General features: G+C 40.6%; 1 protein-coding gene across 18 annotated transcripts in view; it reads left to right on the top strand.

Moving 5' to 3' along the window:
- TENM2 (teneurin transmembrane protein 2) overlaps positions 1 to 20,391 on the top strand; it is a 1,678,453-nt gene that overhangs the window by 1,464,218 nt on the left and 193,844 nt on the right. For all 18 annotated transcript variants that reach the window (XM_055285322.2, XM_055285321.2, XM_055285327.2 and 15 more), the window contains one exon: positions 6,873 to 7,078. In XM_055285322.2, the coding sequence (XP_055141297.1) occupies positions 6,873 to 7,078 (206 nt within the window). The remainder of the gene's footprint in view (positions 1 to 6,872; positions 7,079 to 20,391) is intronic.

Below are 20,391 nucleotides of genomic sequence, written 5' to 3'. Positions count from 1 at the left end.
AAAGTGAGTTCATAGGACCCTGGACAACAGGCTGCCTAGATGAGAGATAATGGGAATACAACCTACACCCCAACTCTGATGTTGACCAAAGAATACCTACTATTATAGTCAGTGCTTGATAAATATGTATTGCATGGAAGTATGAATGAATGGGCCACCCAACATTGCTTAGGACATTTCTTAATCATTGTTAAATAAATAAAATCTGGCTGCTTTTCAATAACGCAAACTGCACAGAGTTGCTCATGTGAGAAGCAGCTAGACCACACACCAACACCAGCAATTTGCAGAGAATGAACTGGTTATGCAGTTTTCTCTGACCATCGTATCTTAATACATGTGACCTGTTGTCTGCCCCTCCCAGTCTGCAAACGTACTGGCCACTCACTGTATATTGATTTCAGCTGCTCTGGAAAATGACTGCCAGTTTTATTAAGGCCCACTCTACCCATTGGCCCTCTTTCATTAATAGTGCCTACAGTAGGCAGCCTATATTTTTTATTAGGCCATCACAAATTCACCCCCCCATCTGAAAAAAAGTAGTTACAGCTGATTTTAGGTAGCATCACAACAGACAGGATAGAAAGATGTAGAAGCACCTACAAGTTAGGTACAACATGCAGAAGCACCCCAACATACAGATGAGTAGACAGACTCAGAGAGGGCTGGTGATTAGCCCAAAGGCACACAGCTGGTAGATATCAGAGCTGGGATTCAAACCCAGGCTGACTATCTCCACTGGGCAACGATGCCTCCTTAAGGTCTCAGAACTTCTCAAGAGGAGGATATTCAGCTAGACCTTAAAGTGTCTAGCTAGTCATTAGACATTTTAAGATAAAGATAGAATTCTTAACTACATTGTTTCCTTGCTGCCTGCTTCTCAGTGATGTCTTGTGAGGGACTCACCATATTGGTGGTCCTGGAACAGCTGGCATGGCTCAGGGAAGCCCAGCTTCAAGTCCTTCTTCATGGAACTCAGCCTGGCTTTGGTGCTGTTCTCTTTGACCTTAGAGAACAACAGAGATCTGTTCTCCTGGACATTGGCCCAGATATTTGACCTCCAGGAACAGAGTCACTGAGATGGTTCCCCATGCTGGCTATAGCAATTTACAGAAACACACCTTTTCTTTTTATCTCTTTGGAGGCAGTATTTGTACATTTTTCTCTTTTTCATTGTTTTTAAAATTACAAAAGTTATACACACTCATTTTCAAGATTTTTAAAAAGTATATAAAAAACTTTTGCTGTCATATTTCTGTAACAATTGACAAATTTGAATAAGGCCTATAGATTACAGTCATCCATGGCAAAACAGTGTTTCAGCCAATGATTGGCCACATATTCAGTACTGGTCCCATAAGATTATAATGGAGCTGAAAAATTCCTATCACCTAGTGACATCTTATTTCTCATAATGTTATAGTATAGTTACTTTTTTTATTAAGTTAGTGTAGCCTATGTCTACAGTATTTGCAAGGTCAAAAGTAGCATACAGTAATGTCCTAGCCCTTCCCTTTCACTCACCACTCACTCACTGACTTAAACAAAGCAACTTCCAGTCCTGCAAATTCCATTCATGGTACATTTCCTATACAGGTGTACCATTCTTTTTAATCTCTTATACCATATTTTTTACTGTGTCTGAGTTACAGTTGCCTACAGTATTCAATATAGTAACATGCTGTACATGTTTGTAACCTAGGAGCAATAGGCTATACCATATAGCCTAGGTATGTAGTAAGCTACACCATCTAGATTTGTGTGAGTATACTCACACAACTATGAAATTGCCTAAGAGTGCATTTCTCAGAATGTATCCCTGTTGTTAAGTGACTCATGACTGTATATATAGAGAGAGAAAGAAAGACTGTGTGTAAAAAATATGTATATATGTACATATATATGGTAAAAAATGAAAACCCCTCTTTGCAAAAGTGTAATTCAGTTACACACCTGAAGAACTTAATTTGAAAGCAAACACTAGCTTGTTTAACAATATGGATGTCTTCTGTTAAATAAATCGAGCTTGTGAAAGTGAAGTCACCTGTTAATCAACAAAGCCTAAAAGCTTTCTAATAATTCTTCCTCCCTCCTGCCGACACCCTACCCCGTCCCCTCGCCCAACACACATACACACACACACACACACACACACACATACACTCTCTCACACTTCTTCATAGCATATACCCAGCAATGATCCTCCTGACCCACTCTAGAGACCACAATAGGCTAATGAGAAATGCCATTTAAGATATCTTTGGGCCCAAGCCACTCTTACATAGATATGGACATTGAGACTTTGAGAAATACACCTGCCTAAAACTAGCTAGCCGCTTAGTAACAAGGATGGAAGTTCAACAGAATCATTCATTTACACCTGTTCCTTCCACAAACATTTCGAAGTCATTAAGTCATGACTAGGACTCTTGACTTTTGGTTCTTAATCTAAAGATTTTCTCACTGTATCACACCTCTCCCAGTTTGTTTGTTTGTTTATTGTAAGATTTTACACAAAAGGCAAATTAAGCATTTACTCATGACTCTTCAAAAGGATCCACAAGAAAAGTTATTTCAATAATAAATTTCATATAGAGCTTCTAAAAGGTTATTTTATTTAATAAATAAAATTCAGTTTACGTGTTGTCAAGTTCTAACTGAGGTCTGAGGGGAGTCGGTGGGAGAGTGGTGGGTAGCTGGAAAAACACTCGAAGAATCGTAGACAGTTTCGATATCGCTTTACTCTCTCTCTGTCTCTCTCTGGGCACGAGTGAGCCTGGGCACGAGCCTAGGTGCAAGCTGTATGTACACATCAGCAGGGTAGTTATGCCTTTTATAGGCAATAGTGGCTCCCAGCCGAGCACAAGCTCACGTGAGTGGTTACCTAATGTGCCTCACGTGGCATGATTACATAATAAGCAGAGTTGTGCACCTGTGCTCCAGACCTGCTGAGCCATGCGTGACAGGATGTCTCCCTCGGCCTAGACTGCAGCACATCCATTTTCCTTACACATGTAGATTTTCAAAGTAAATCTTTGTTAATATTTACACTTTACCCTGTCATCACAGGGGTTTGGTTACAATACCCCACCAGATGGATTTGTAGAGTTTGATCCAGTTCAATAAGCATTTATAGATCACTTACAGTTGCCAGGTGCAAAGCTTAGAGAACCTAGAGATGAATCTGCATCTCTGCCTGACCTCAGGGAGCACAGTGTCCAGAGACAGAGACTTAGGAAGGCAAGCAAAATCAAGTACAATACCTAACAACAGCTGCTGTGGGCTGCAGAAAAGCATAATTGCTATAGAAACACAGAGAAAACAATTTGTCTGGCTGAGGACAGTGGTTGGGGTGGTATTGCAAAGGAAAGTAGAGCTTTAGTGTGAAGGTGCACTTGACCTGAACCAGGCCCTGACTCCCAGTTTTAAGCTTGTCCCCATAAATGAGTCTATTCCAGAAAAATTAGACTCTTGATAGAGAGCTAGATACATACAGACACATAGACATTCATGTATATTACATGTGCACACACTATTTTTTGTCTTTTAGAGAATTCCTTACTCTGCAAAGAAAGCCAGATGCTTTCCCACATAGGTTTTCATCCTTTTCTTTCGTTCCATGTAAGAACTTAGCAATTATTTCACTATTATTTCGTGCTAGGCACTATACTAATCTCTCTTTTGTGTACTTCTAGTTGTTACACCCTCCCAGGCAGTTAGAACTATTGTTCCCATTTTACAAAAAAAAGGACTGGAAATCCAGAGAGGTTAAGCAAATTGCTAGAGGTCACACAGCATAAAAGAAGCAGAGCCGGGATTCAAACCCAGTTCTGTCTAACTTCTGTACTTCATGTCCCAGGTGCACTCCCTTATTTAGTGAATGGGATGAGGAAGGGAGGATCTAAAACCCTAGGGGGCACTGTGACTACTGAGGAAGTAGCCTGTGCTGGCTGGTAGTGGGAGCTAATTTACTCAGTGTCCTGAAGCCAGGGTGTAGTAAAGGAAGAGGACCTCACTGCCATAAGAACAGAAGCTTTGGGGCTCCTTATCTGAATTTCTCCAGAACAGCTGCTCTCTGGAGACAAGCTCCCTTGCACATCTCCAGCATCTGCATCTGGCTTGACATCACAATCCATTTAGGTTTCCACAGTAGATTAGAACACTCGTGGGTGCTGATTTCCTGCCTGTTTTTCATATGCTGTCATTAACCCAGCAATGCCGGAAAGCCCAACAGACATAAAGGAAAGCCCAGCTTATTAAGTTAAAGATGAATCATGTTTTTAAAGTTTTCTTTTTTTATTTATAATGCATTTCTTTAACTTGTTGCCATGCTGATTGCTGGGGTTTCTTTTGGTACCTATCAGAGGACCACACACTCTTCTTCCCCAGGCAGCTCTCTTACTATGTCCCTTCCTTACTCCTTTTTATATTATTATATCCCTTCTTTGTATTTATATCCTTTTTATTATATCCCTTCCCCAAGGAAGGGGTGTCAAATGCAGCATTTTAAACTAAAATTTAGTTTCCAGTTTATAGTAATGAGAGCTCCTGATCAACTTGTTGTGATAACAAATGTTTCCCCCTGGACATGCCATTATTTTAGCAAAACCCCCAAATAAACAACACCTAATTTAGGGTTAGGGCCTTACAGGTAATAATATTTATTTTGTGCCAGAAATTATTCTAAGAGCTTTACACAGCCTAAACTCAGTAAAACCTTATAACAATCCTGTGAAATAAATAGTGTCCCATCTATACACGAGGACACTGAAGCACAGCAAGATACATTTAGCCAGTATCAAAATTAGGATTTGAGCCATGGCAATTTCAGCCCAGGGTCTCTGCTCTTAAACATGATGCTGTATTCCTCCCCCTGCAGGTAAGTAATCAGTATCCATTAGAAAGGTTAGCCAACATTTAAAAGTTCATGCTGGATGTGGTGGCTCACAGAGGTAATCCCAGCATTTTGGGAGGCTAAGCTGGAGAATCACTTGAGACCAAGAGCTTGAGACCAGTGCCTGGGCAACATAGTGAGACCTTGTCTCTACAAAAAATAAAAATAAAAATAAAAATAATTTAAGCAGACAGGCATGGTGGTCCATCCCTATAGTCCCAGCTAATTTGGGGGGCTGAGGCAAGGAGTATCACTTGAGCCCAGGAGGTCAAGGCTGCAGTGAGCTGAGATCGTGCCACTGCACTCCAGCCTAGGCAACAGAGTGAGACCCTGTCTCAAAAACCAAACAAAACAAAAGTTCAGAATGTTTGATAAATAAACCATCTAGTCCCCATCTGAAGGTCTGGACCACTCAGGACTTCTGGCTGTTTATTTTATTTTTAAAGATGAGATGCGAAGGAGGTTTCCAAACTTCCTTTCGGACCTCATTCCCTACTTTTATCATCCTAGAAGTCAAAGGGTTATTCTTAAGATCCAAACCAGTGTTTCTCTTGCTTTATTTTAAGTCCCTGCTGGTTTCGTATTGAGCTGCATAAAAATCAATCACCTCATATTTTAAAGAAAATAAGAGGGAAAAACTTTATATCTTCAAATCACTCTGTGGTTTTCTTTTATAATTTAGACATGAAAGACCTTCAGAGACCAAAAGTGTCATCTCTCCATTTTACACATAGAGAAACTGGGACCAAGAGACAGTGTCAGACAGGTTCTGTCACCGTTTAGGCCAGTCTTTAGCAATTTTATCATTTCTCAGGATCATCTGAAACCTTTGCAATATCTGGTGGCCAAATGATAGATAAATATTTTTAGAAGAGTTAGTCCTTCACAGAATGTCGAGGGGAGCATCCTGGGCCCATCAGGCTGATGAAATTTTTGGAGCTACAAGGTTACCAAAGTGATCAGGGGTTCCAGAAATGAAAAGACTCCCCTCAAAACAAGAATGACTTCAGTTCTTTCTGTTTGATTTCAGTTGGCTCAGAAGTTCTTAGGAATATAGAAGAATAATATTTTATATTTCTTACCAAGTTCAGAATCGATTTGAAGGAATCACAAATGGCCTTTATACTATGAGATTTTTTCCTCCATTTTAGAGATAAGGGAAATGAAGCTCTCAGAGGTTGATTAACTTGCTTTTATTGGGCAACTGCTAGTCATGCTCAGCTTTTCCTTAATTCTGTGGTTGCAAGGGAAACCACACTTGGAAGTATAGGAGGTGCTGACTGGTTCATTGTTTTTAAGAACTCCACTTTAAAAATAGATATTTTTGGAATTCCTATTATTAAAGTTCTGAAGGATGCTGAGTGTAGGCAACCAATATTTTCAACATAAGCAATTTTAAATAATGCACCAGAGATGCGTTAATATAAATGAAGGAGAGATGTTGTTTCTCTGTGGTTCTTAGACTTCCCCCTCTAACTCAAGATCTGCTTGAGTTTCAAGTCTTCGTTTTCTACTGAGTTGTTTTATTTATTCTGGGCTGATTTTTGTTGAAAATGTCAGAGTATATTTGTGTCTAGAAAGAATAATGAAAGGCTACAAGAATTAAATGTGGTGCCAAATTAACATCACCCTCCCCTCCCCTGCTGATAATTTTTACCTCCCAGTCACATTTGGGATAGTTGGAAGCTTTACATGTATTTATCAGGCTCCAGATCTGATTATATTTGATCAGTACAGAGTAATCACATAATTTTAGAAAGCATTGTGCCAAGATTTCAGATGCCCTGGGGTGTGCATTTATAGCTTTGTTACTTGAAACCTAAACGTTTTAGCTGTAACTTAAAAAGAAACTTGCTGTGAGTTTAATCTTAATATTAAAACAAAAAAAAACCTGGCATGTAATTAAACAGCAACATAGAGCCAACTAATCTATACACGTCATTGACTGATATTTATTCCTTTTTTCTTTTTTTTTCAGTGCCCTGGTCGTTGAAAAACAGCAGCATAGACAGTGGTGAAGCAGAAGTTGGTCGGCGGGTAACACAAGAAGTCCCACCAGGGGTGTTTTGGAGGTCACAAATTCACATCAGTCAGCCCCAGTTCTTAAAGTTCAACATCTCCCTCGGGAAGGACGCTCTCTTTGGTGTTTACATAAGAAGAGGACTTCCACCATCTCATGCCCAGGTATGACCGTGTTTGATGTAATCAAGCATTTAAAAAAAAAAAAAAAATATATATATATATATATATATGCCACTTCACACCCGCTACAATGCCTATAATTAAAAGATGGACAATAAAAATGTTGGCGAGAGTGTGGAGAAATGAGAACCCTTGTACATTGCTGGTGGGAATGTGAAATGGTGCAGCTGTTGTGGAAAAGAGACAGTTTTTCACAAAGTTAAATGTAGAATTACCATATGATTGAGCAATTCCACTTCTAGTTATATACCCAGAGAAAATTGAAAACACCATTTTCTTACAAAAACGTATATATCAATGTTCATCATAGCCTTATTTATGATAGGCAAACAGTGGAACCAACCCAAATGTCCAACTGGTGAATGGCTAAACAAAATCCGACATAGCCATACCATTAGTCAGATATAGAAAGGAATGGAGTATTGTTACGTGCTACAACATGGATGAACTTTAAAAACACTATGCAAAGTGAAAGAAGCCAGATACCAAAGGCCACATATTGCATGATTCCATTTATGTGTATTGTCCAGAATAAGCAAATACATAGAAACAGAAAGGAGGTTAGTGGTTGCCAGGAAATGGGAATTGGGGCTGACTGCCGTGGGGTTTTTGGGGTGGTGATAGTAATGGCCTGAAATGAGGTGATGGTTTACTCAACATAGTGAATACACTCAAGCCACGGCATTGTAAAATCACAAAAGCTACCCACCTTACAGTTATTCACAGTGTCCTATGAATTTTATCTCCAAAAAATAAAGGCTAATATCCCAACCTGATGAAAACAGCTTTACTAGGTTTAGGGGTTAATCACTGGGTACTTTCTGTTCAGATGTTCTGGTTATTGGATTAGTTTGTTAAAATATCACTAGGAGACATCTCAGTATATGTGAAAAGAATAATGTAACATAAACTAAAATTCAGCAGATGTTTCTCTGTGGCTCCCCTGTACTAAGTTCCTTGGGAAGTCCTTGGCACTATGAAAGTGAGATTATTCACAGCGTTGGAAGTGAAGAGATTGGATTACATTACGGATTTCATTATTTTTTCTCTCATTCTTCCCTTAGTTTGTCGTGGTAGAAGTTCTATTATTATACATAACACCTGGGGTAAATTAACACCTACCTAGTTTGGTTTTCTTTTCCAATAAGAATTGTATATCCTGTGAAAAAACCAGTGGGTTTTTCCTGCCTCATATGCCCTCAAACCCAGGAAGAACATAAGGTACATTAGGAAAAAACTCAAAACATGCATATATCCAGTCAAAGCTGACTTTGAAATGTGTTGGAAAGGCAATTCATCTAGAAAATTCAATTGGAAGAACTTAAAGCTAAAAAAAACCATTGGCAAATGCAAGGTAGTCAGGCTACAATTTCTTTACCTTTAGCTCATGGCAGACATTGCTAATCAATGACAGCATTTTTCCTTACTGAGCCCAGTGCACACACACCTCCCATATAACTCTTAAGGCAGCCACTATCAATCGACCATCGTTGGCTCTCAAGATGAAACTGATTTGCAATCCCATCTTTACAGCCTAAAATGATCAATATAAGAACTAAAAGGACTATTTCTTTTCTGAGCAGGGAGAGCTGTGTAGGTTTTTATGATCATACACAGCCCGTGCTATAGGGACCAATATGTAATGTGGTAATCAATGAGTCCTCCATCCATCCATCCATCCATCCAGAAAAAATATTTATAGGGCTAGACACTGATTATCTGGAGATGAGTTAACACAGCCCCTGACCAAGCAGAACTCTTGATAACAGAAATCATATCTGCTTGTCAAAGAGATTCTCATCAAGACAAGGAGAGGAGTTCAGCTGAAAGGAATCCCTGGCGCATTTCTGTAGCTTCTGGACAGGCTGCAGGGTGCTGCTCTGAGAAGTTATGCAAATTGTTAGGTGGTGTCCTTGACCTTCAGGCTCCACTGATTCTCTTGTAGCAAAATGAAGGATTTACAGTAGTGAAATCTACTTATCGGCATTATTGAGGTAAGTGTGAGCATGCTTCTGGGCATAGCTGAGCATAACTTTCCTCTCAACCAGTTGCATGCGAGGAGCTTTACTAAGAAAACTACTTCTTCCCCAAATTACCCCCAAAGCTCTGCTTGCCCCCTTCTCTTGCACGCTCCAGGAAACCAGAATCATGGAAAAGCCAATGATCACGGCAAGTCAAGTTGGTAACTCTCTGTAACTGAGTGGTAGTGGACAGCAGGCAGAAGCATACTCTACCCGGCTTCCCTGCTGTTCTGACACTCAGGACTCAAATCCTCAATGACAATGTCTTTTCTTCCTTTGTGGCTATGCTGCACTGTCCATCTCCTGCCTAGACTGTGATTGTTCTAGTGATTGTCCTCTCAAAATAGCTCCGCTCCAGAGACAGCCCCATCGCACATTTCAAGGGAAGGGAAATGAATAGGCATGGGCCGATGTGTGCTGAGGTTTCAGTCCAGCTGCCAGTTTGAAAGTTCACTGTGTGTTGAGGGGTCAAGTAAGCAAGGCACCGTGCCGATGCTTAGAAATTCACAAGACAGGTACAATATAGGGGCGCTGTTTTCAAAAAAGAAAGAAAGAAAGAAAAAACTCCGTATGTATTCTCACATTCATTCGCTGTCATTACATGCATTCATGTCCATTTGATGAGCTACATTTCCTCAAGGAGACAGTGCTTAGCTCTTTGCGGGGATAGGCGACTAACGTCTCGAACCATTATAGAATTTCTCATTTTTATGGGTATATCCTATCAAGGAACATAAGTTCTATGGGGATTGGCAGTCTAGCCAAGGTGACTCATTTGAGCTGGAAAAAGAGAAAGTGAAAGAGGTGGGGTGAGGGGAGAATATGAAATTCTATTGGCTGTGCTACATGAAACGGTTGTTTAAATTTTATTGAGTATCATGCTCTGACCAAGAGCCTACAAGGTTTAGTATCCTTGTCCAAGGATATTACATACCTGCTTAAATTTCCCAAGAATCAGTCTGTCCCAGCTGACTTTTTGAAACTGGCTTTTTATAGAGATACAGAGACAACATAGCATAGGAGAAAATGTCCAGAATGTAGACTCTGCCACACATTAACCAGGGGAACTTGAGCACGTCCCTTAACTTCTCTTACCTTCAGTTTCCTTTTCTACCTATGTAACCTGCTTCACAATACTTTTGTAATTACACAATAACAACAAAGGTAAGATGGGAAAACCCTTCGTAAACTAAAGCACAATAGAAAGCTATGATATATGAGTGTTCTATTATACCTAGAATTTCTGTGTAGCCCTGGCAAATCCTGTATATAGATAGGCAATTATACAAATATAGATTTTTTAATAAATTAATTTTCTAGTTTCTTCATCTTTCTAAAGAAAAAACTACATTTCATTGCAGAAAAGTTTTAGAAACAGAGAAACAAAAGAAAAAAGTAAAAACACTCCTAATATAAAGCAGTCCCCTTTTGCTAAATGTTTATATATTATTTTTGTTATAATAAAATGTATCCATTTCAGTGAAAAAAAAAAAGAACCTAGAATAATGGTAGCTTCAAAGAACAAAGGTTTTTGTTTTTGTTTTCTTGTTTATGCTACACCATTAGTGGCTTTCAAACAGGGGTGATTTTGCCCTGCCCCCACTCCCACCCTGGAAACATTTGGCAACGCCTGGAAATAGTTCTGGCTGTCACACTGTGAGGAGGTTGCTACTAGTACCTAGTGGATAGAGGCCAAGGATGCTGCTAAACACCCTGCAGTGCGCAGGGAAGCCCCAACACAAAGAATTAACACTAGCTTCAAGTGCTAATAGTGCCGAGGTTAGAAAACCCTGCTTCACATGTCCCTCTTAGGTTAACGAGAACTTTGCTCAATGTCAACCTCATTCAAGGACACAGACCTGTAAAACTTCTACTATCAGGAACAAAGAAAGGAGTAGATGGAGAATTGTGTACCAATTCCTACAGAACTCTGCTTGGAAGTCACGCATATCATTTAAGCCCTTCTTATATCAACCAAGGCAGTCACATCGTAACTTTAGTGGAGGAGGACGTACCATCGGATGGTGTCCCCTGGAAGGAGCACCAGAAATATCATTGAAGATCCCTAATGACTTAAACATAAAATGTTATGAGACCTGTCCTAGTGGCTGGCCTTTGTGTGCATCCTCAATCCTTTTCTTGAAAATAAACCCTTAAGGATTTTATTTATATTCCCAAATTGTCCTGAAAATGTGTACCAATTACACTCCTACTCACCAGAAGCATTGTGGAAATGCCCATTTTATTTACTTGAACCCTTGCATAAATGTAATATTATTGTTTCTAAAGCTGCCAATTTTAAAGGTAGGTATTATATTGCGCTTTAAATGCAGCAGTTTTAACTTCATGCATTGCATTTTTAAAGACACAGACAGAAAAAAAAAGCCAATCTAAGTCATTCTTAGCCTACTAACTCAAATTCTTATGGGGATGGTATGTGTACAGTGGAAGCCTAATGCACCTTGCCAGATGTCTGAAATCCTACAAACTGTGTCAGATTTGCTCAGCCCCGGTTCTAGAAAGGTAACAGACTGAAGAAAAAGAATAATCTGACCTGGCTACAGTGCTAGGCGTCAAAGGAAATCTCAGAGGCAGTTGCAGCAAGTCAGAATCTTGGGTGGTTAAGGCAGTGAGCAAGTTTGCTTGACAGTTCATCACTGATTGCTACTGGTATGTCAAGCCAAGTAAAATCCTTTGCAAGAACAAGTCAATAATTGGCAAATTAGGTACATGATTAACCGGAGGAAACAAGATGCAGTTACCACTTGGGAGCCCTGCTGGGACTTCACCTTCTCCGCAATCCTGTTTAGCAAATATTAAAAATGCCTATTTCATCACTCAGACCGATGGAGCCAGGAGGCAACTTAAAAGTATACGATGGGCTTACAGCTCCAGCAAGTTGATTAAAAGAGATTCTAGGGATTGAATGGCAGTAAGACAGGAGCAGATGCTGATACCCCCTAATGCTTTATGCTGAGAGGTATCTATGGGATGGGAAGTAAAATTATCCGCACATTAAACTCATTAGCCAACAGGGGGGAACAGTTTAAGAGACCACAAATTTTCCCATGATCATACCAAATAAATGCAAATATGGCAGATTGGGCATATGTGGACCAAGATAAAATGAGCTGAGCAAATATTTCTATTTGTCCTCATCAGCGGAATTCCCCTAATGACATTTTTTAAAAGCAGATTTATAGATGGTGTTAGTGGTATTAGTCTTTGCCAGCTCAGGTTTATTCCTTTTCATTTCAGATCCTCATTTGAAAATGAACTCTGTCTTTCCTTGTCTCCTTCTTTCTTGCCTAAGTAAGCAAACCCGCACGTGGTTTCAATTAGATGTGGGACTAACTGCGTTCCTGGGATGCTGGGGTGCCTGGCTGTTTGGAGCTCCCTGGCTCTGTCATCTTGCCACTCTCTCTTTACCCTCTCAGTGCCAATTGACCAGTCAAATAGGTTCCACTGGGCCTCACCTTGCACACGGAGCTGAAATGTGGAGGCAGTGCCAGGGTTTGGCTGTCAGCTTGCATAGCACATCAACTCGCGCTTTGCAGAAGCCCCTGATATGAAATTTCATTTCATTTTGGAGGAAGCCAGATCTTTACAGGCATATTTTTCAGAACCTTCCTTTCCAAAGGAGCTCGAGCTGTAGAGAACAATTGTGTGAAACCAAGAGAACCTTGGTGTCTTCTGCATTGGACTGAAAGTGCTTTTGGAAAGGACTTTCTGGAGAGGCCCCTTCTGATTAGCTGGTGGCATCCTAACAGGAGACAGGAACTGAACCCTCCTGGACAGCTACTGAGCAGAGCAAGGAGAAATGTCATGGCATGCTTGAGTCTGGAAAGAGAACCAGTGTGAAGGGTGCACAGGAGGACACCGTGGATGTTTTACAAGAAGGACGAGGCTTGAGTTCATGGAACTCAGAGAGAAGGCAGCAACAGAGAAAACAGGAATGAGTTCAGAGGGGCAGCACCAACTCACACATTTAGACAGAATAGAGTCTTGGAGATGCTGTAATTCAAGAGTTTGCAAATTTTCAAAGCAAAGGATCTTTATCCTCAAGTGAAATCTTACATAGAACTCTATATATAAAAAGATGAAAGTGACAGTTTTATTAGCATAGAGTTTACAGTTCAAATCCATGTTTAGTATTACAATGTTAATCTCTGTGTGTGTATGTGTATTAATAAATCACATGTATAAATACATATGTGTGGATATATATCTAGAGAAAGAGAGAGACTAAACCCATGAGAGTGGTCACTTCTAGGAATAGTCAAGAAGAATAGGACTGGGAATTAGGTTTTAAGAGTACTTACTTTTATCGATAAAAACATATTAAAGGAAAGGCAAGTCCCCATCCCCCAGTCTCCAACATACACACACACATACTGGATATAATTCCACAAAATCTTAACATGTATTCATTTGAGCAGTTGTAATATGGGTATCTTTTATACTTCTCTTAATTTCTGTAATCTCTCTCTCTCTCTCTCTCTCTCTCTCTCTGTGTGTGTGTGTGTGTGTGTGTGTGTGTTTAATAAGTGAATCTGTAACAAGGTTGAGTCTATTTTCAGTAAAACAAAGAGAGGATATAGATGACACCTGTAATTCCAATCACTTTCTCAAGATTCCATTTATTTATATACTTTGTGTTTTTTTGCAATTTTGAGAAAAACCATAATGAATCTCTACAAGTACTTGTGAATAGCAATAGTATTTCCTTTAATCATTTCCCTTACAGACTGGAAATACTCTTCAATTAGATTGATCCAGAAGCTTGAAAGAGGAGTAAAAGGAAATGATTGTTTCAAGGTTAAATCACTTAAAATATCGAACAACTACTCACGTCCCTTGCCTTAGATATAAAAATAGGGGAGTTGCACCCAAGCTTTGAAACTCTCCTTATTTGAAAAAAAATCACCATTATAGGACATATCACACATTCATTTGGAATTCCACTCCTGATTTTACATCCTGAATCAAACATGTGCTTCTGTTCTGCCTGGCATTTAGTTGAACAGTATCCATCAGTGCAATTGCTTGTACGACTTTATCTGAGCAGACACACATCGGCCTGGATTCAAAGAAAGCCTAGTACAGATCTTTAAGCTTCCTGATAAACGACAGTTACAGAAGTTCAATGTATGCTGAGAGATGTTAGGAAAAGCTTTGTTCCAAGGTCTTCACAAAAATTAATGGCTTCTAAAATGTTCATTGAAGCCCCTCAGTGAGGATGCTTTGTAGGGAAGCTAAAGTTGTTCTGAGACGACAATATTCATTAATCATTCATCCCAGCTCTTATAAAAATATCCTGCACTCAGAGATCCCTCTCCATTTAACACGATGTCTAAACCCACTCGGAATAATAGCCAGCACTATCTGAGGGCCACAGTGTAACAGGGACTGATTGTTCCATGTGCATTATCTTGTTTTATCTTCACAACACCATATGAGCTAGGTAGCATTAGTGGCAGTCCCCTTTTACAGATGGAAGAACTGAGACAGAGGTTATGGGCTCAAAGCTGGGATGTGGATCTAGCAGCCAGACCCCTTCCTCTTCCTTCTCTCTGGTGCTCAGTCACTTCTAGGAGCATCTACAGAACGACGTAAACACAGTTGTTTACGGAGTAAAATTACACCTGCTGCCAAAAACAGGAATTTTATCAAGTCAAGGAGAATGGTGGTGGGGATCTTCTTGAATGTGTCAGAGGAAAGCCTTGGTAAATATGGATCTGGCTGAGGTAGCACAGTTAAACACGGAGGCGGAGAAGATTAACAAAGAAGGTGATAAGATCGGCACATCAAAGAGGGTGATTATAAAAAACGTAAAGAGAGATCCTGGGAAATTTGATGAAGATATCCCATCTGCTTACAGAAATGCTCTTTTTGATTCTGTTGCACTTGTCAAACTAAGTGATGCTGCACTGTCCTGTGTGTTTCATTGATTCTAAGATGCATAAAATGCTCCTCTTTTGACATCTCTAAAAACAGCATGTGTTTTGCTATCGATGAGGCTGATGGAACAAAATGTGTGCTTACATGTTTTTGTGTATATATGAAAATTCAGTGTTCATTCTCACAACTAGAGCATAGTTGCAAATATAACCTGAATTTCCCTAAATATGATAAAAAATAAACTTTTTGGCAGGGCTTCCTTTTCTAAGATAAAGTTCTAATCAAACATTTTTCCATTTGTTAAATTTGTGTATTTCCATTTGTGTATTCATTTTAAGTGGCGTCTTAACGAATTCCAATGATTCCCAGATAACTAGATCCTACCATATAAATCAAGTCAGTGTGGGGTTGAGTTATAATTTTTAAAATATCTAAATACTTATTTAGAAAATAAACTTTAGGCCAGCTGTGGTGGCTCATGCCTATAATCCTGGCACTCTGGGAAATCAAGGCGGGAGGAACACTTGAGCCCAGGATATCAAGACCACCCTGAACAGCAAAGTGAGACTTCATCTCTACCAAAAAAAAAAAAAAATTAATTAGCCAGGTATGGTGGTATCTGCCCGTAGTCCCAGCTACTTGGGAGGCTGAGATGGGAGGATTGCTTGAGCCCAGGATGTCAAGGCTTCAGTGAGCCCTGATTGTGCCACTCCAGCCTGGGCAAAAGAGTGAGATCCTGTCAGAAAGAAAGGAAGAAAGAAAGAAAGAAAAAAGGAAGGAAGGAAGAAAAGAAAAGAAAGAAAAAGAAAGAAAAAAGAAAGGGAGGGAGGAAGGGAAGGAAGGAAGGAAGGAAGGAAGGAAGGAAGGAAGGAAGGAAGGAAGGAAAGAAGAGAAAAGAAAAAGAAACCGCTGTGGAACTGCTGCTATTCCAGAAAGAAGGAAAGGAAAAGGAAAAGAAAAAGAGAAAGAGAAAGAAACCGCTGTGGAACTGCTGCTGCTCCAGACAGGAACAGCTGGAGAGCCTGGGCAGAAGGAGTGTAGACCAGTCCAAACTATCTGACTCTGAACTCCACCCTCCAATCCTTCCAAGCTGTATGACCTTGGGCAAGTCATTCAGCCTTTCTGTGCCTCAGTTACCTCATCTATAAACTGGAGATGATATTATGTGCTCAGAGCAATATTGGATGCAAATGAAGTAATCTTTATAAAGCACTTAGATTCATGCTGGTACATAGAAATGGTGTAAGCTATTATTATTATGGTTTTAAAGCATTCATGACACACAACCCCAAACAAACAAAACAGATTTCAATTTTTTTAAAGATGACTTTTATTTGTGTTTTTCTCATTATAAAGTAAGACATGGTGATGATAGGAAAAACAGAAAACATTAACATTTTTGAGTGTATTTTCCAGACTGTTTTCTGTTCACATATAGTCATCATTTTTACAAACAGGATCATACCACACACACAGCATTTTTACCCTGAGTCTTTGCTTAATAATAGGTGGAGGACATCTTTCCAAGTCTGCATATTTTTCCATAAACTCATTTTAAATGCCTCAAAATAGTCCATTGTCTTGAATAAAATTTTTTTCAAGCAATCCCTCTTTTTCAATATGATAAATCATTCTACAGTAAACATTCTTTCAGGTCTATGTTCTTATATTTTTAATAATTTCCTTGTGATGAATTCTTGGAGTGGAATTGCCAGCTCAAAGGATTTTATAATACATCAAGGTGTTATAACAACAATAATAACCATGAGAGCAGCTCACATTAATTGAGTGCTTACCATGAGCCGAGCTGAACTCACAGTGCCCCTCAGGGGTGGGGACTTTTATTATTCCCACTTTGGGTATGAGAGAGCAGAACTCAGAGCTGAAGACTTGTGCAAAGTTACACTGCAGCCTGGTGAAAGGTGCACCTCATGCTTCAAGAGAAGCTGCACAGTGCCTGTGCTTCTGTTCCTCGTTAGGGCTTGGGAAGTCATTTTGTGACTGGACACATCCCCAGTTTGCTCCCTCTTCTTGTTGATATGTTTGATATATTTTCACAGCCAGCCCACATTGGGCCCTCCTATTGATCTTGGGAGGACAAGGAGTCAAATGTGGTATTTGATAAACCATTGCTAAAGACAATTAGATGGGAATGTGCGGTAAATAAGAAATCACATCAGCAAGGCACTGAGAGGTAAAACATTCATTCTTCTGGCCCCATGGTGCAGCCTTTGTGCACCTTGGAATACCCTTGAAATGCTCATCAATTTCACTGACCTTGACCCCAAGGCTCTGTGAGGTCAACATTATGGCTTACTTGGTCTTCAGAGCAATACCTTCTACCCTTCTCTTGGGTTGGATCAAAAGGCAGCATCATGAGGGCATGACCTTGTGAGAAGATGAAATATAAAATCAATCCATTCATGCGCTCAACAAATACTCATTGAATGTCTGTACCAGGGATACAGTGATTAAAAGCATCCACTCTGCCTTTAAGGAGATGGAGACCTGACAAGTTAAGAAATGATGGCAACATCAAGTGGGGAGGGTCATGAGATGCAGTCCAGGGTGGAGGATAAGAGCTGACACTCTACAATCATCCTGGTCTGGGTTTGAATCTTATCTCTCCTATGAAGTGTTTCTGGATGAGTCTCTCTAGATTTAGTTTCAACATCCAGAAAATGAGGACTATACCTCATCAGGCTGTTGTAAGAATAAATGAGATAATGCCCAGGAAATGGTAAGCACCCCATGGAGATCAATCAATCAATCTAACTGGTCCACAACACTTATAGCTCACTCTCAGGTAGCCTAGCAACAAGGCGGCTCTCCAGGGAGAACAGCAAGGATGCTGGCCGATACCAGTACTGATAAGCAAACCACTTCAGCTGGTTGTCGAGACTCTAGTATATACTGCAAAGCTCAGAGTCTTCCTACTCAGTCAAGTGACTCCTGTTTCCTCCCCATCCTTCTACGAATAGGAGAGGTAGCAGAGGTTTGAGGTGCCTCTCCGAAGGACACAGTGCACACTGCATCTACCTGTATGCAGCCCAAGCACAGCTCTTCATGGGATGGGAGAGGTGGAATAACATTCACCCTGCTAGCACTATGCTCTTGTATGTTTCCTGGAGCCACTACCGTATGTCATTTACATGATCTGTTCCTGTCCCTCACATAACATATTCAACAAATATCAGCTATTGTTATTACTAGAGGGTTGGATACAGGAGGTTTGGGAGCATAAAAGTTGGCCACCACTTTTAACCTGTGAGGGATTTTAGGGCAGCCTCCTGGAGGAGAGGCTACACAAGGTGAACCTTTGAGGCTGAGTTAAGCAGGTAAAGAGAAAGACAAGAGAGGGCCTTTCTAAGCAGAGGGCAAACCAAGACCCGCCTTGTTGTCTGGGCTGTGTTGAAGCTTCACGTAACAATTGACCAAAACTCTGCTTTGCTGTAGTCATTCTTCGCTAATGGGGACATACCTTTTACTTTTAGAACAGGCTCTGACAGAGCAAGAGTGACCTAGGGGGGCAGCCCCTCTGGAGGTTTAATGGCTGTGTCCCTGTGTTGAGTTGTTGCATATTTGCAGCTGTGTACACAACCCCAGCTAGGAACACATATTAAATAAAAGGAAAAAGTGGCCAAATGCCCTAAAGCTATGGGTTACCCTTCTAACTGGGAATGCACATTTTCACGTACCTGGGGAAAATCTTGTTGAAAATAAGAGATCAAGACTTACGGTTTCTGTTTCCCCTGTTCTCAGAAATTTCATGTGAGAAGGGTCAACGTTCCCTGAAGGAGACCCTGTGTTCAGACAGATGCACATTCTGCCAGAGGCAGGCCATCACCTTGTAGTCAGCCAACATTTACTGAGCACCTACATGCGACATGCCAAGGGGCTGCATCCAGGGACAGGGCAGAGCTAGCCCTGCCCTCGTGTGGCTAGTGGACAACAGCACCAATGCCTGTCCTGGAATTTCCGGGGAACTCACTCACCTATCAGGAAATGAATTGTCACTGCCTTTGCTTGGCCCAGCCTCGTTACTGTTTCTGTTGGGAATCCCATTCTGAAACATCTCTGAGAAGAAGGGCTGCTGGAATGTGCCAAATAGTCGTAGTGATCATATTACTTTATCCTTCCATTGTGACACTTTACCATCTTCTATTCATTTTTCATTTCCCCTACATCACCCCCCTCCCATACCAGAGACATTGAAAATATACTCCTTTGGAACTTGAAAACCACCATTTTAGGCTTGATATATGGAGGGAGGAAATTTGGCAGAACCCATAATCTGCTTATCTTCAACCGGCAAACCACCAAAGCCCCTGCCAACCCCAGAGGGCCTTCATAGGAACCAGTAAACACACCAGGCAAGACGCTTTCCTATTATGACAAAAACAGGCTCTGGTCTCATCTTTTCAGCCTCTGAAACCCTCCACTGGCCTCCCCTCACGCAAAGGGAAAAATTTGAAGTTGTTCTAGAATATCGGCTCCAGAAGGGCAGCAGCTGTTCTATTCCCTGCTGCATCTCCATCACTCACAGCTGTGGCCGTCCACAGTAGGTGCTCAGTAAACAGCTGATGGAAGATCAGTCTCTGTGGCTGGCCAGTCCCTCTGCAGTCTGGTTAACCACCAGTCTCCTCCTCACTCCCTGGACTCTGTCACATCAGCTCACTTGCTCTCCCTCAGCCCTGCCAAGCTCATTCTGCCTCCAAACATTTGGCACTGGATGTCCTCTCTTCCTGGAATGATCCACCAGATATTCAGGTGGCTCCCCCTGACTTTTTTACTCCTCATGCCTCCATAAGCCCTTTCCTGACAAGTGAATCTACAACAGAATACTCCTTCATGCTTTATGCTTTATTTTTCTTAAATCAACTTAATTTATGTATAATGTTAAAACTACCCAATGCACACTTTAAAAAATGTTTCAATAGATTTTTGTTAACAGGTGGTGTTTGGTTCCATGAATAAGTTCTTTAGTGGTGATTTCTGAGATTTTGGTGCACCCATCACCCGAGCAGTGTACACTGTACCCAGTGTGTAGTTTTTTTATCCCTCACCCCGCTTCCACCCTTTCCCCTGAGGCCTCAAAGTCCATTGTATCATTCTTATGCCTTTGTGTCCTCAAAGCTTAGCTCCCACTTATGAATGAGAACATACAATGTTTGGTTTTCCATTCCTGAGTAACTTCACTTAGAATAATGGTCTCCAATTCCATTCAGGTTGCTGTGAATGTCATTATTTCATTTCTTTTTATGTCTGAGTAGTATTCTATGGTATATATATATATATATACCACATTTTCTTTATCCACTCGTTGATTGATGGGGATTTGGGCTGATCCCATATTTTTGCAATTGCTAATTG

Source organism: Symphalangus syndactylus, chromosome 7 (genome assembly GCF_028878055.3).
Source record: "Symphalangus syndactylus isolate Jambi chromosome 7, NHGRI_mSymSyn1-v2.1_pri, whole genome shotgun sequence".
In the NCBI taxonomy this organism is placed as follows: Eukaryota; Metazoa; Chordata; class Mammalia; order Primates; family Hylobatidae; genus Symphalangus; species Symphalangus syndactylus.
Note: the sequence above shows the minus strand (reverse complement) of the source record. Positions and strands in the feature narration are given on the sequence as shown.